This window comes from Ciconia boyciana, chromosome 10 (genome assembly GCF_034638445.1).
Source record: "Ciconia boyciana chromosome 10, ASM3463844v1, whole genome shotgun sequence".
In the NCBI taxonomy this organism is placed as follows: Eukaryota; Metazoa; Chordata; class Aves; order Ciconiiformes; family Ciconiidae; genus Ciconia; species Ciconia boyciana.
The window spans coordinates 11,709,123-11,725,598 of NC_132943.1; the positions used below are offsets into that span (position 1 = coordinate 11,709,123).

General features: G+C 45.4%; 1 protein-coding gene across 6 annotated transcripts in view; it reads left to right on the top strand.

The window, feature by feature from the left end:
- Positions 1-16,476, top strand: part of SLC12A8 (solute carrier family 12 member 8) — a 59,249-nt gene that overhangs the window by 33,760 nt on the left and 9,013 nt on the right. For all 6 annotated transcript variants that reach the window (XM_072874748.1, XM_072874750.1, XM_072874747.1 and 3 more), the window contains 6 exons: positions 228-341; positions 6,603-6,690; positions 8,156-8,243; positions 11,431-11,577; positions 14,521-15,196; positions 16,061-16,158. In XM_072874748.1, the coding sequence (XP_072730849.1) occupies positions 228-341; positions 6,603-6,690; positions 8,156-8,243; positions 11,431-11,577; positions 14,521-15,196; positions 16,061-16,158 (1,211 nt within the window). The remainder of the gene's footprint in view (positions 1-227; positions 342-6,602; positions 6,691-8,155; positions 8,244-11,430; positions 11,578-14,520; positions 15,197-16,060; positions 16,159-16,476) is intronic.

Sequence of the window (16,476 nt, forward strand, 5' to 3'; positions counted from 1 at the left end):
CCGCTGCACCTTTCCCTGGCATTTGCACCCTTGTAACCACACTGACCTCTTCTCTGCCTTCTCCTCCTGCTAAATTAGTTAACGTTCATCCTTTCAAACTATCCCTGGAAACAGCCGCTGCCGTCGCATGTATTTAGAGGACGGGTGGTCGCCAAGAGCAGGCCGGAGGGTCTCCTGCAGTCCCTGCGGTTTCTGAGGTTCTCCTCTCGCCCTCTGTGTCTTTGCAGAGCACGGCTTCGTCGGCTACTCCGAAGAGCTTATGTTCAACAACACACTGCCAGACTACAGCCAGGGGGAGTCCTTCTTCACCGTTTTTGGAGTGTTTTTCCCAGCTGCCACAGGTGCCGTAAGTTTTATCCTCCCCGTCTTTCCCTCCACAGTCACATCTCAGAGATGAGCAGAAGCAAGGGGAGTTCCTCTGGGCTGCAAGGTGAGGCGAGCTGAGCGGGACCGTACTCGGCCGTAGCAGGCTCATGCTATCGATTCAAAATGTTCAGGCTTTCCTCCAGCGTCTCAAATTTTGCACGCTCCTGTCCTGTTCACTTGAATGTGCTCTTCTGTCTCTCTGTGGTCAGAAACTGCTGGTCAACTCTACGGGTTGATGTGGTGGTGTAAATCCTTCTCTGCTAAAGACAAGGCTCAGGCACTGATCTTGGCCAATGCTGTCAGGCCACAAGGTATCAAGCCTTTTTAAAAGTGGTGATCATGATTTGTCTTCTTAGATAAGCCTTATGACTTGATTGCACTGGGAGGGTGGGAAGAGCACAGGAGGGCTTTCCCTCTGTCCATGCTGCGGGCGGGTGGCCGAGCTGGGCTGATGCCACCGCTCATGATGCTGACCCACCACTCTCTGCACGGTGTCACGGATGCATCTTTGCATGTCAGCAGAGCTCACATTTATGAGCTTAATTGGATGCTTTCATGTTATTCATTCCCTTAAACTGCCAGGAAGATCCATGTCCCCTTTCCAAAGCTGGCAGTCTCCAGTGGGAATGAAATAACTATCATTTGGAGTTACAATACCTTTTGTTGATGCTGGGTTTTTTAAGCTATAAAAAGTACCGATTATAAGCAGTTTCCATAGCAATGAATCCTTGGATTACAGAATGAATTTTCAGAGGATTAGCTCTAAACAACTCGCTGGAAGTTGTTCGCAGAATTGCTGTGGTACAGGGAGACAAACTAAAGGGTTTTGTGAAACAGATGGGACTGGAGGAATGATCTGGCAGCAGAAGAAATCACTTTGTTGGGTGCACCTAGTGCAGGACTTCACATTTTCCCAGGCTGTCACCTCCAGCCTGGGCTCCTGCTCCTGCCCAGCACCATCCCCAGCTGGTACCCGCCTCTGCTGGGACTCCCGCGGTGACCCGGCCAAAGCACTGGAAGCAAAATCCTTTGCTTTAAGATACATCAGAAATCTGGGGAGAGTTTCAGTGAAACAATACGTTGTTTAGTTTTGAGGGGTTACTTCGAGCCAGTTTGAAACATTTCTGTGACCCACAGCAATGTTCTGTTTATCTTTTATTATTAAACCTTGTGTTTAATCTTTTTAATTTTTAGCATATGCTAGTTTACAGTCTAAGATGCTGTTTTGATAACGAAGTTTTTTTAAAAAAATGCTTAAGAAATTGTGAAATGAGATGGTTGGGCCTTTCTGAGACGAAATGTTCCCCTTTGAAGTGAAACTATTTTGATCTCTTCAGAATAAGCTCTTTATTCACCCTCCAAAATGATTATCTGAATTCAACTCGTTTAAGTTCGGTCTCTGGGATGTATGGAAAAGTGGTTTTAAGTTGCCCATTTCCACCAGAAATAGCAGTGAAACTGAAACTGCAGAAATACAGGCTGGTGAGCAAAGAGGGGCAGCCACTTTGGGAAAGGGGAGTGGGACCTGCAGGGAGACCCTGGCCGGGACCGAATGGGCAGGAGGAGCCGCTGCCTTGGCCAGGGCACTGCGGCCAAGGATGGTCGTCCCAGCCTTTTGTAGACCGGTAGCAACATGCTGCCTTCTACGAGCATCCTTCTTTGATTGTTTTGCTGCAGGTCCGGTTGTTTTCTCCGTTTCTCTGTATTTTATTGGTACGACTCCAGCAACGTGAGTGAAGTTAGCCCGATTTTACAGTTGAGCGGTGTTAAGCAGAGGCTGGTCCATTTGCTTCCTGGGTACTAGCTGTTTAAACCATTTCAGCTGGATGTGCAGTGCAGCTGGCCTTATTCCCCTAAGTTTGTCATTTGATAATAGAGAAGTAGCTGAGTGATCCAAAACATACATCTAGAGCTGGCCTCAATGGAAGTGCATGGGCACGGAAGACTCAAATTTGCCAGCTTCGATCAAAAAGACTAACGTACTTGCTACAGAAGATGTGAGCATACCCCTGTAGAGATTCTGTGCGTTAACCAGGTGTTTTTCTGCATGTTTGTAAATACCTTCTTTATGCACATGTTTTGCTGCCATGTTGTGATACACAAACACCCAGCTACCCATCTAGCCAGGGCTTTGCATGGGGAAGGAGTCTCGGTAGCTGCCTGCCCATGTTCAACTCCTAGGACTGCACAGCAACAGTAGCAGCAGCCATGCAACCATCAATGCAGCTTTAAAATGAAGTTAAATGCCATTTCTGTTGTGCAGAGAATGTTTTCCTTTTTCTACTAAATCCCCAGGGTTTTCTGTCTAATGAAAGAAGTGTGTTGTCATGTGATACAAGCAAGTAAGACAACGTTTGAAGTGGCGTTAGTGGAAAATATCATGCTGAAACCAGTTCTGAAATAAGCCATATTTGGCACTTGCAAAATGACAGCAAATAGATTTAGAAGTTTTGGGCTAAGTTATCAGATGATGTAAACTGGCACAACTCCATTGAAGTCTATGGAGAGGTGCCATCTTACATCAGTGGAGAATTTGGCCCTTTTAAAAAATTAGCTACAACTCTTATCTAAGATTTTCCATTCTTCATCTCTTGGGTGAAGGAAAAAAAAACTTTTTATATTTTATAGTAAATTTGTTGGAAAATGCAGTGGGTGTTTGCAAGCAGTCATATCTACAGTTACAAACCATAGCTGGTGAGTTAGAAACTGGAGCTGGTCGAGCTGATGGTTGTGTCTAACGTACAATGTAGGTGGTCCCCTCGTGCACGTATCCACCACCTGGATGATGCCCAGGACAGGATTACGCTGGGAATAGCAGCAATGTACAGACTGTCTCAGCCATAATTTCCTGGCTGAGTTGACCGTGTTTTCATGCTTCCTTGTCCAGAAGCTTTGTCATTATCTGCTGCTCTCTGAGATAATAGCCAGTGTGGAAAATCCAGCCTCCTATCTCGCTGAAACAGAGAAGTGGATAATTTTCTCCATGGACAATCTGCAGATATGATTGCTTGAGTTCAGAAGGGATTGGCCATTTCCCCAGGGCCAGGTCTTTGTCTGGAGGAAGGAACGTCCCAACTTCTCTACGTCGTTGAATTTTATATGCAAGTGTAGGGTTTTTCTTCTCCTGAATAGCTAGAGTCTCTGAAAAGGCTGTTTGTGGCTACTCGCAAATCAGATCCCTGTTCCCTGGCAGAGGGTGACCGAAGCTATGGATGGTGGAGATTCTTTAGGTTTTTTTGAAAATTAATCAGGTTGTCTTTTCATTGAAAAGTGGGGTGGTTAGTCTGCTGCTCGCAAAAGACCTTCTCAGTACTCCTCTTTGGCAGCTGTCATCTTGCTGGAAAATTACTTTTTGGGTGGTGGTGGAGAGGTGGCTTTAGCATTGTCCATACTTCTGTACTACCAGGTTGTCCATCCTTCTGTACTACTCAGGTCTGAGGCATAGTTGCAGCATGGAGGAGATGGCTTTTGGCCTCAGTGGCTGAGAATATCCTTGTTGGTTCCTTTGGTGGTGGCCTTGGCTTTTGGCAGTGGAGGCCATGAGACTGTGGTGACTTCCTGGGGGTCCTGACAGAAGCTAATGGTGTGCACTGACCTGGGCTGACCCCTCGTTGCTGCCAGGCAGGAGGTCAGTCATCGATCGCAAGATCCTGTTTATGTGGGCTCTGGCAGGTCATCTCCTGGCTGCTCCTGAATATGCATGCGTCTGTGAGAGGGAGGCAGTGAGGCGGCCGGGGCTGTGCAGTCATCGTTGCACAGATGACTCACATGCCTTCAACTTTTTTCATACTCAGTCCAGAAAATGCCATGTTGGTGTTTCCCCAGCGCTTTTCTGAGGTAGGAGTTTGGATGAGGAAGAGGTGAGTCAAGCTCAAGCTGGGAGATGTCGAGGTGGTGCCAGATGTTTGGGAAACTTGGCCAAGAGGCACATGAGATTAACACCTGACCTTCTGACAATAGTTTGCTCCCTTTGGAAGAAAAATTCAGAGTATTCTCAGCTTTCTGCTTTGCCCCTGAATTGCAAAGTCACTGAAGAGTGCTTCATAGCAGCTTCATTTAGCATGATGTTTGTGACCATTTCCACGGACTTCTGCCTTCCTAACATTTCTCACCTCCAGCTAAGCCTGTTGTGTAGCTGTTTAAAAGGAGCAGTGCTTGAACAGCGCTTGGAAGCTTTATCCAGGGAAAAGCATACCAGTTAACGGGCTTTTAACAGTGCTGTTCAGAAGTACGTCCACAGAATAGTCTTCCAGGAGAAAATTAAGAACTCATTTTGATTTGTAATGTTTTTGGTATGGTGTCAAGGATTCAAATCTGGTCTGAATCTGGAAGACAGCTCTTCCAGGAGCTGAGGAATGCCAGGAGCCCATGGGGACTGTTGGGGCTCTGGCTCTGTGGTGGAGAGGAGGACAGAAAAAAATGGCTGCTGGGTGGGATGATCAAGGAGGGGAAAAAAGAGATGATCAAGGAAAAAATATTAATAATAAATAAATAAAGCCCTGGATGCTTAGCCGATGTGTTTGGCAACATGTGAGAGTCTTGTGCTCATTAACGTGCTATCATCACAGCAGCACAGCGAGGAGAGGAAGTGTTATGATTCCCATCGAGCAGATGGGGAGATGGAGCTATGAAGACGCACAGCAAAGCCTGGGATGGAGCAGGGAGATGAGTCCCTGTTCCCTGATTAGCAACCCAACTGTTGCTCCCTGTTGGCAGTCCGTCGGTGGCCATACAAGGTCTGCAGGGAAGGCACCCATCCAGCTGAGCTGGGTTTGTCCCCTTTACTCTGGGATTTGTCCCACAGCTCCCGTCTACCCTTCATCTTGGGAGAAAATCCTCCCAAGCAGCAGTCAGTGTTTGAGCTTTAAAATGCAATGGGTTGTCGCTGATTTAGAGATGTAGTCACTCAGATTTGCAGCCTCAGAGACTGACTTTGTCATTCTTGTGCCCTCTGAAAATGAGGACTGACTGCTGGACTTGGCAGCCGAGTGGCAGACCGACGCACGGTCGGTCCCCTGCTGCCGGGGCTGGCAGACGCTGCGAGCGCCGTGGCGTTGGCATCCTCCTCCTCATTGTTGTTCTGTGGTGATCTCAGCCCGGCTCCCAGGGACCGTCCCATGAGCGCTGCTGGCTGGCACCTGGCCCACGCGTCCTTATGAAGACATTAGTCTGACATCCAAGGGGTGGGACAGTGATGGGCAGAAGTTAGTGTCTTAAAGAGGCTCTTCTGTCTTGCCTTCAAATTGTCCAAATTCTCATCAGGATTCTAAATCACGGATTTTTTTTTTTTTTAATAGCAGATATCTGAAGTCTTCCAGGAAAAGTTTTGGGATAATTTCATTAAAAAAAGTTGTGTTTTCTTGCCAAGTCTAGTATGACTCTTTCTTCAACTGTGGGCAAAGTCTCATAACCTATTTGTACCTCAGGTTCCTAGCCTCAACGTGGAGATCCTGTGCTCCATCCTGTTTCCCTTTCTTGTGTCTTTAGATGGTAATTTTTTAGGCTAAGGACTGTCCCTGATTGTACAATACCCTGTACTCTGGCCTAAAATAACAGTTCAGTACATTATTCTTAGTCCTACCATGTGTTTTCTACGTGACGCTGGGACAACCACTTGCCCTCTCAGCGCTTCTGTTTTCCTATCTGCAAAGTAGAGATAATGCCTACTTCCAAAGCAGATCCCTTGGCTGGAAGGTGCCACCTACGTGCTGAGCACTGTTATTCCCTCTGCTAAATGCGCCTGTGATCGTCATTAAACACGGACAGGACAGGCCGTTTTGTAACGGCGGTTGTCCCCCATGAATGCAGGGACCTGTAATGGATCTGGTCTGCGGGGGTGGTACCACCTGCTGAATACGCTGCCGTGATGAACGGTAGCATTTTTCTTTTCAACAATTGGACAGCATTGTCTTCTGTGAGGTTTGCATTCAGATAAGATGGGTTTTGTTCAGATTTCTTCTTTTTTTTTTTTTTTTTTCTTTTTCCTTCCCCCCAGCATTGTTCAGACTGGACAAAGGGTTCTTTGTGGACATGTTAGTGGTGGCTTGCTTCTATTACAGACATGAACAGTTTCTTACCAAGTATTCGTGTGTGTGGAAGTGCAATGAAGTGATATAGTTACTGTTCTGAAGCAATCAATTAACTGATTGATTAAATTATATTACATATTATAATATGTATTATATATGCTATAACTTAGATTAACTCTAAATTGCATTTATATCTACAAAATACAGGTGTGATGGCTGGGTTCAATATGAGCGGAGATCTCCAGAAGCCTGCTACCAACATCCCCCTGGGGTCTCTGGCCGCTATTGGCACCTCGTAAGTCATAGATTGGGGAAAATTCACTCTTTGGAGACTGCCCTGGATGTGACCAATCCATTTCATATTCCCATCAACCTTTTATTACTCGGCCATCTGGAAAATTAAAGTCTGGCTCACATTCAAATTATCATCCATTACCACCACCTACTCTGGGTGGGTTAGAGAAGAGGTTCATTAACGCGGATGTAATCAGTCCGTCCTCCGCCGGATAGGATGTGTGTTGGTGCTAGAGCGGTTGTGCTGCTGCAGCCCGGCTGTCCCAGAGCAGGATGCAAAGTTCTCAAAGGCTTGGGGTGCGTGATTTTCTCACTTACTGCTGTTGGTTTCAAAGTGCTTGCTTTTTCTATATAAATAGAAAATATAAAAAACATATATACAAAAATATAATTTTTAATATTGGGAAAATGGGGCCAAGACAGGTGAGATGACCTACCCCCCTGCAAGGCCAGGGGAACGCAGGAGCCCTGCATCCCTGAGCAGTTCTCTCCCCCAGGAAATGCTGCTTTCCAGAAGTAAAATACTGTTACATATTAAAAAAAACCTCAGTAGGTTTTCCTGCATGCTTTCATTGCCACCTAAATTGCTTTTGAAATTACTACTTTTAATTGCGTAGCAAGGGTCAGACAGAAAGGAAGGATCTTCAGAATTCAGAGGGAAATTGGTGCTTGTTTTAAGTGAGGGGATTCCACGGGACACAGAAGTATCATGGATGGATGGATGTGGTCATTCACATCTCTGCTGTCTGGGCTTTGCAGACAGACTAGCTTATCCCTCCACCTGAGTACTGGAAAGGCCAGAGACACCAGAGGAGGATCACAACTGAGGTTGTAGAGCAGGCTGGCTGCGGTGCTTAACGTTACTGCCAGGTAGGGGACCTGTGTACCTGCAGAATCATAGAATGCTTTGGGTTGGAAGGGACCTTTGAAGGTCATCTAGTCCAACCCCCCTGCAATGCGCAGGGACATCTTCAACTAGATCAGGTTGCTCAGAGCCCCGTCCAACCTGACCGTGAATGTTTCCAGGGATGGGGCATCTACCAACCTCTCTGGGCAACCTGTTCCAGTGCCTCACCACCCTCATCATGAAAAATTTCTTCCTTATATCTAGTCTGAATCTACCTTCGTTTAGTTTAAAACCATTATGCCTTGTCCTATCGCTACAGGCCCTACTAAAAAGTCTGTCCCCAGGGCTGGGTTATTCCCCGCATGTACACATTAAGAGTACAGGTAGCTTCCCCTCAGGGGTACCGTACAGTCACGCTGCAGCTGTCCCTGGTACGCTGTAAGGAACCTGGACCGGTGTTAAATTTAGCCCTGAGGCTAAATCATGCAGGAACAGCCCATGCAGAGTGATTGAAGACCCAACTTGCGGATACGTGACTGTGTCCTGGCTCTGCTAACGGGCAGAATTCCTAATGGTCTGGTCTTGCGGGAAAAAAATAATTTATTTTTATTGTTTGCAGGTGGTTTCTGTACATGGTCTTTGTTTTTTTGCTGGGAGCCGTTTGCACCCGTCAGTCACTCCGCTATGACTTCATGATAGCAGAGAAGGTAACTTGTTCAAATAGCCCAGTGTGTTTTTATATCATGGTGCTTTCGGGCTGCCATCTGCCTCACTGAATGCTTGAATGTTCCAAAAGCCTAAGGAATTTGTTCCCTCATTGAAATGATTTGCAATGGGGAAATCCCTCATTGAAATTCAGGGGGATTTCCCCATTGCAAATCTCGGTGTACAATTGATTTGAATAGCTTTGCATTCACCAGCATATCCAGTAATGCTGAATCTTGGCATAATGACCCGGCAATAGCTTTAAGAGCTAAAATATGCTAATGTGGTCTAATGATAAATGCTGTATTTTATTCAGTGTATCCTTTCTCGTTGGTGAAAGCTTAGACCAAATTGAAATCTCTAAAGAACCCCACTGCTTATCTTTACTAAGTCAAGCGAAGCTTACATTTCCATATCTAGCGGGCTGTAATTGCAGGGCGAGCAATAGGATTATTAAACTCGAGACATTCCACATGGGTGTATATACATGAGGGAGGTTTGTAGTGTTACCGGCAATGAACCTTATCATTGCAGGCCTTTAAAAAGAGAGCAAAAGATTTTGGTGTGTGCCATTGTCTTACTTTAAATGGGATATGGAAGGGCTAATTTTCTGTTATGCAGCATTATCCAAAATCATTGGTTCACCGTATTTGACAGTATTTCTTGTGATTAATTTAAAATGGAGATGTTTGTTTTGATTTGTAACATGGTTTTAATCTAAAATATCAATTTGAAACTCTGGCTTTGTTTTCTTTCTAAGTAATCGTAGCTCTAGATTTCCTCCAGCCCCCAAAATAAACTCCAAATTATTGGTGGGGCTCCTGCCACTTCCCGCTAAGGTAAAAAATCATCTCTGTTTCAGGGGAAAAAAGAATGAGCCTGCCTTCTTTAAGGCAATGTCTTTGTATGTCAATGACTTAGTGGGCGAAAAGTACAGTAACTAAAAGAATCGGCTTTAAATGAGTCAGCTGAAGAGAAAGAGATTGTTAAAGCTGTGTTTTAACTTCAAAACCCTTGGGGGGGTGGGGGGCGAATGAAAAATCTCCCAGTAAAGAATGTGAAGATATTTAATAATGTAAAATATAAACAAACAAACAAACAAACCCGCAAAAAAGCAAATCCAGTTTTCTTTGCCCTAGTACGGAACAAAACAATGGTGCAATCCCAATATTTATGTTGCTTCTTTGAGTTATTACAAGCTGCTTTAGATTTTAATGACTGACTTTGGAGAGAGGGAGGGGTAGAGATCCAAACATCCAAACTCTCCCTTTCTGTCACTCACAGGTGAGCGAACGCTTGGCTGCTTTTCTCCCTTACAATACTTGTTTGGCTTTTTAAACATAAAAATGAGATTCAGTAATTTCACTTCTAATGAGCTCCAAGTGCCAATTTCTTACAACGTATTCACACTCTCTGTGCTCAAAACCCCCAGCAAACCCTTTCATCAGCCTCGCTGAAAAGGACTCTTCCCCTCTAACCCTGATTTGAATGTCAAGTAGTGCATTTAAATGCAAGCATTTTTGGCAGCTAAAATAATATATGATGTCTGGCACAACTGATTTTTTCTTCCAAGTATTTCTCAGAGGAGGGCAGGATTAGAGGAGAGGGAAGGGAAGATTCCCCATCGAGTGTCTGTCCGTTGGTGTAATGGAAGCTGATATCTGCTCATCGTTGCCTCAGGTTTCTTCTGTCCCACAAGATAAAATTCACAAGGCCAAGCGGATTTTCATGGGGAAAAGAAATGTGGTAGGAAGTTTGTATGGTTCTGGACCACAACATCAATTTTACATGCCTTCCCCAAACAGCAAGCGTTTTATGGCTTTTTACCCAATCTCCTTTTTGCCGCATGCGGATTTCATAGATGATGAAAAGGCAGATGTAGCTTGAATCATCTTTAGCCATGTAAATTTTTGTAATTCCTTCTAATAAAGCATGTGCCACTTGACTTCAATGGGGGCAGAAGCTGGGAAGACCCATGTTCATTTAGGCCTTGTTTTCCACGAGAGGAGGGGTGGGAGCAAAGGACATGTGGGATGCAGGGGACCTGCATTCGGTGACGTCCTCTGTCACGATGTCTGTCTGCACCTCCAGCGGCTGGCTTCAGTGGAGTATGGGCAGAACAGATCTGGACCAAAATTTAGGGGTTTTCTCCCTGCCTGGCCTTTGTGCTGGTGTTACCCCCCATGCCTTGCCTTCCTCTGTGGCTGGCTGCTGGCTGTCAGACTCGTGTGGTCTTGCAGGACTTGGGAACGGCTCAGGTGACCCTAGACCTTAGTCTCCTTGGCTGTGTCTGCCAACATCCTTACACCATGGTACCAGGAGCGCTCCCATTTCAAAGCGTTCTTGCACAGTGGTCATTTTGTGGGGTTTTGCGTATTTGGGTGGGCTTTTTTTAGATATGCTGCCTGTGCTTGCAGCTCTTGACAGTGGGGACCTGTGCAGGGGGACCCCAGTCCTCGCTTCCGTGTGATGGACCATGAGCTGCCCTCCTTTCCCTCCACACCTGCAGGAGATGCTCCCCGTTTGAAAGGGTGCTCACTAGAAACCGGTAATAAACTCAGTCTTGTTAGCACTGTGGCTTTAAAGATTTTTTTATGTTTCATGTTAGCCAAAGGAAATTATCTTCTCATTGAAGACAGGAAAATAAGGTCATTGTATTATATCCTTCGGAGCGTATTTTTTGAGATGCCATTTGTTTAAGTGGCAATTTTGATTTGGTTTTACTGTGGATTTTCTTTCAGGATTGGTTTTCCCTCCAGGACACAGGGGTTTGTCTTCCTGTTTTGGATGGTTGGAAGCCTGGGCAGCTTTTCCTGTATGATGTGCTCTGTATAGAAGTGATCTCTCCTGAAATAAACTCACTTCCAGTTACTTAAGGGAAATCTAATAGCTGCTGCTTTGCTGCAATTGCTCCAAGTGACAAAGAATTTCTTGGATATGAGCTTGTCAAATGGCTCTGTCGGTACAGGATGTTCAGTATTAAATTACTTTTATGGGATAATTTTCCTGTATTAATTGTTTGCACTTTATACCACAGACCAGTTAAAATGCTGCTTTCCAAAGGCTCGCTATGTTCATTTAGCAATGTTACAAAATATATATGATCTCTTAAAATACATGTATTTAAGACTGCTCGGGGGTCTTTAAAGAGCAATATAATCAACTTTGCATTCTCTCCGCTTCCTCCAGGTATCCTTGGTGGGTTTCTTGTTTTTGCTAGGGCTGTACATCTCGTCCCTGGCCTCCTGCATGGGAGGGCTGTACGGAGCGCCCAGGATTCTGCAGTGCATCGCCCAGGAGAACGTGATCCCCATGCTCGCCTTCCTTGGACGTGGGGTTAGTCGTCCTTTCTCTGAGATTGCTGTCAAACCTTCGCCTGAAGGAAAACTAGTGATTTAAGAAGCCAGGATTTCTACGTGTCTGTAGGGTGAGATGGGGGATGTATGAAATGCAAAGGAGGCGAAGGCTCAGGGTCTGGTACCCTATGCATAGGTAGAAAAGCCAGGAAATAGGTGGTTTTATTAAAAAACCAAGAGCCCAGCTGCCTGCGGTCCTTTCCCTGCCTGTCCCCTGTGCTGCACCACCTCTGCCCCGAGCCCTCCCATGGGGCTCGGCACCGCAGGAGCAGCCCTGCTTCGCCCCAGCATCTCGCTCACCCGCCCCTGCACCCCTGCCCTGGGGCTGTCTGTCCTGCTCCTGCCCGCACACAGACAGCCCTTCCTGGGCTGCCCTCGGTCCCCTCCCTCCCTCGCACCCGCTTCTTCAAGATGTCCCCGGTAAAACAGCCGCTTATGATATAACTTTGCCTGCGGGGTGTTTTTTGCAAACGCCTTATCTACGCTGGTGCTGATCCTAATCATGACCGAGGGAGGTACCTAGCTCTTCTCTGCCCTCCTGTCCCGGGCAGGCGCCTGAAGCTTTTGTCCAGGCATTTGGTGAAATGGATGGTAACTGCCTCTTTATCTTCTTTTCTTTTTTTTTCTTCTTCTTTCCTGCACATTTTCTTTGAGTTGTTCCTGTCCTCTTTGGTAACCTCATAGCTGAGTACGTGACTAGTTGTGGTGCTGTGGATGCAGTCTGTGTGCACTGGAGAAGAGGACACTGCTTTGTACGATAAGGTGCCTTTATTTATAAAATAAAAACGAAGAATAGATTTGAAAGGTTAAGTTAGGGGGCTGCTAAGCTTTAGATATGCTTTGAAACAAAGCCTTGCTTTGAATATGACAAGAGGCTTTTTCCTTTCCCTCACAAATAATCCTCATTCACATGAGTTGTTCTGCTGAGATCAGTCAAAGCACCAGTCACTAAGGACTCTGTAGTCTTGGGCTATACATTCAGAGCAAACTATTTTTTGTAGTTTTCCCTTCTTCTAAACAGGGAGAACATAATTCCATCACTCTCAATAACCTGCAGTACCTAACTGCCTGTACAGAGTGGCTGGAAAAACCTTACCATGTTTTGCTCCTTCAGAGCAGCTTGTCAATACAGAAAAATATTTTACAATGTTGGTATTTATTAATGTTTTAAAATACTTAAATGTTTTATAAGTATAATAATTTTCTATCCTTTCTTTTATGTTCCTCAAAGTAATTTTCTAAAATTAAAGTAATAATAATAGCAATAATAAAAATAATAATCATTATAGAAGAAGCAGGAACAATAATGACAGCAAAAACTTCCAGCTCCTGAAGGCAGTTGTCAGGTGATCCCAGAACAGGCTGTTCCGTGCTTGGCAATCCTTGTGAAATCCTCAGTGATTTAGCAAAGTTGACTGCAAAGTTGATTCCCTCTCTTCTCTGATAGTTTTCTGTCTTTCTGTCAAATTTTCTGCTCTGAACTCTGTCTGGGCAGAGTGCCATGATGGGAAGGGCTCAAAAAGAGGTGAGAAATCAAAGGCAGATCACTTTTCCCCTTCCTTCTCTCTGCCACCTTGAAAATTGTCTAGATTTGGTTTATGGAGGTTAATCAATTTAGTTTGTCCTTGCCAATCTGTTCCACAGCAGTTCTTCTTTTCCGTGGTTGAAGTCACCATAACCCCAGCTGATGGGAAGGACACGAGTGTTTTCTGTAGAGTTAAGCCCAAGCCAGAGGCATCCTGAGATCGTCCCATCTCTTCCCCATCTCAGTACATCTTTCTGATACCCAAGATGCTCTCTGAGTACCTTGTTTCTTTGTCCCCAAGACATATTTCTGTTTCATTGTGAAAAGGCGTAAGGTCCAGAACTGGTCCCCTTTTCTATTAATAAATAAGAGTAGAGGAAATAGAAGTAGTTTCCATTTGAGCTGTGTGTTTATTAAAGAAGCACATGAAGTAAGTGAAAACCTAAGATATTTTGTAAGGTATCTTGTAAGATATTTTCCAGTGAGGTCTTTATGCAGCCTGCACAGGCTTCTCGGGTACCTAAATGGCAAGACAGTGCCTGGTCCAAGGAAGGGCACGTTAGACCTGGGATTAAAGTTCATGAGCTGATGGCTCAAGTCTTTCCATCCCCGATGCCCTTTGCTTTGTCTCTCTTTTTATCCTCCTCTCCCTGCCTTCACCCCACCCCGAAGGAGAAGAGCAGGCGGTGTTTCTCCTGGCTGCCGGCCTTCCTGACGCATGCCCGGCATCGCTGGGGGATGACTCCTGCCGCCCAGCGCCCTCGGCTGCCTAACCTCTCTGGACAGATGCAGCTTGGGTGGATGAAAGGAGGGAAGCCCCAAGTGCAGAGGCTCAGCAGACCATGGGTTTAGCTCAGCCTCGTGTCAGGGCAGGGCCAGAAGCTGCTGATGTGAAGGTGGCACTGCTCCACGCAGGCAGAGCTTCCTTGACTGCGTCTGGCAGTCAAAGCCTTTCCAACAAGAGCGTGCAGGAGCCTTTTGGGTAGGCAGCGATGCGGAGTCCTGTAGAGAAATTAGAGACGAACAGTTAACTCTAATTAACATGTTTTATTGCCAGACTTCCCATAAGCCCCACAAATATCTCTGAAAGTTGATTGCTGCTTTAATTACATTGTTTTATCACAGAGATACGGAGTGAGAGTGGATGAATTTTCCAAAGACAAAGCTTGAGTAAGGCTCAGAGGTGAGGTGGGAGCTCAGCAGCTTTTGGCTTCCAGCCTGTTCTTTAATTTATTAAGCAGGTGGGCCTCTGCTTGCACATGCATGCATGTATTTCATGACTAAGGGTACTGCAGACCGCCCAGGTAGCCACCCATGGCAGCTGAGCAAGTGGGGAATCCTCAAGGCGAGGTTCATGGTTATTAATTTAAATGTAAGTTTGTTTTATTTATGAACTAGAAAGGACCCAACAAGACTCCAGTGGCTGCAATTTGCTTAACAAGTCTCATCACCATGGCTTTCATCTTCACTGGGCAAGTGAACGTTCTTGCTCCCATAGTCACCATCAACTTCATGTTGACGTATATTGCTGTAGACTATTCCTATTTCTCAGTCTCCTTGAGCTACAACGTTCAGCAGAAACCTCATGAGACCCAGATGGAAAATGCTAGACCTGCTCACTCTTCCCAGCCTTTAATTTTCAACAAGCCCTCCAGCCATGCAGCAGATGGAGTAATTCAAAGCAGATCAAACGGCACCTTGCTGGAATTCACAAAAGACATGGACCAACTTTTTAAACCATTTCTTAGTGAGCCAAGTACTTGCAAAAAAGGAGGAGCCGAGAATGTAACCCAAAAGGTCAAACAAAAGAAGGCAAAGAAGCCAGCCAAGCAGACGTTACAAGACAGCTTTCTCCTGGACCTCCATCACGATGCTCCCCCAGCTCAGCATGGCTGGGATGAGACTGTGGAACTCCACAAGGAGAGCCGGCAGGACCTGGCTGAGCAGGGCTGTCAGCGTGACGTGGGTCCATGCCCATCACCGGCTGCGGATGCCCAGCAGACACCCAGGCTGCTGGAGCGGGGGGAGCAGCTCTGCAGCGAAGTGCCGGCACTCCCTGGCCAGAGGGGAGAAGGTAAGGGCTGTAGGAGATGAACATCTCCGTGCTCACGGGGGAATAGTTTATAACCTTGGTCCTTCCGGTGCTTTCCTGAAGGCAGGCGTGAAACTAGCTTTATATGGGGCTGTCATTTGGTGATTCATAGCAATAATATCATTTATTCCAGGTGAGGGTAGAGTTCATCGCAATGCATTACAGGAGAAGTTCCAATGCAATTTCCTATGGAAGATTAATCACAGGAAAGCAGGCAGGACTATATTTAGTGTAGGGTTGTTTACTATATACTCATTATTCTACACGTGCACACTTAACGCTGTGCCCTAAAAAGGTTTTGAGTGTATCTTGGGGTTTACTTCATCCTGGTGCAGGGTAGGAGGGGTGGAGCCGTGCGAGTCTAAAACTCAGGCTGTCAAAATGCAGTGGTCCCCATGCCACAGGTGGAGCCTGTAATTCAACATCCACAGCTAAGAGTCTGAATTTGTTTTGTTGGCGATGTGGGTATTTGATACCGCCTGCTTGCTTGGAGTCTGTCATCTCAGTGCTGGAGTGTTTTATCAGCGTTAGTCAATAAAGCTTCATAAACCCCTCTGAGGGAGAAAAGTATTATTTCTCTTTTTTCACAAATAGGGAAACTGAGGAAGAGATAGGCAGATGTGGCCTTCAAATGAACTCAGTGCCAGAGTTGGCAACTTTTTTTTTTTCTTGCACTATTTTTCTTTTTTAATTTTAGAGGTTTTGGTTTAACTCTGCCATACCCAGCTGTCAGCTAGAATTTCTGCTTTGGTCTTCTGGAATCTGGTAAAGTAGGAGAAAAAAACCACAACATATCTCCTTTCTAATGTCTCTTCTTTTTTTTTTTAATTTCTTTTTTTTCTGTAGAATCATCTATAAAGCAACAAAATCCAGAGCTGGGAATTCAGCAAAAAGCAGAATCCTTCTATTCCAAATTCTGCAATCACTGGGTCTCCCTTGCTGGTGTAAGTAATTTTCTTTTATTTTGAGCACAAGTTTGTGATTGTAGAAAACAGAAGGAAGTTCATCACTTACTGCAGTGTAAATACACTCCAGTACTTTAAAATGGCTTTTGATTCTAGTATCCCAGATCACCTGAATTAAGTACTCAAGGTACTATGCATCCAGCAGTTCAAATTCAGAGAAAGACAGATGGCATATTCATTAAAAAATACAAATACAGATACAAATTCTGGCATCTTAGGACTTTAGAGATGCATGGCTGGCTGGGAAAAAATCAGTGTTCCTCTTTTCACTGTGTGCCAGCCTGATTTTTCTTGCCC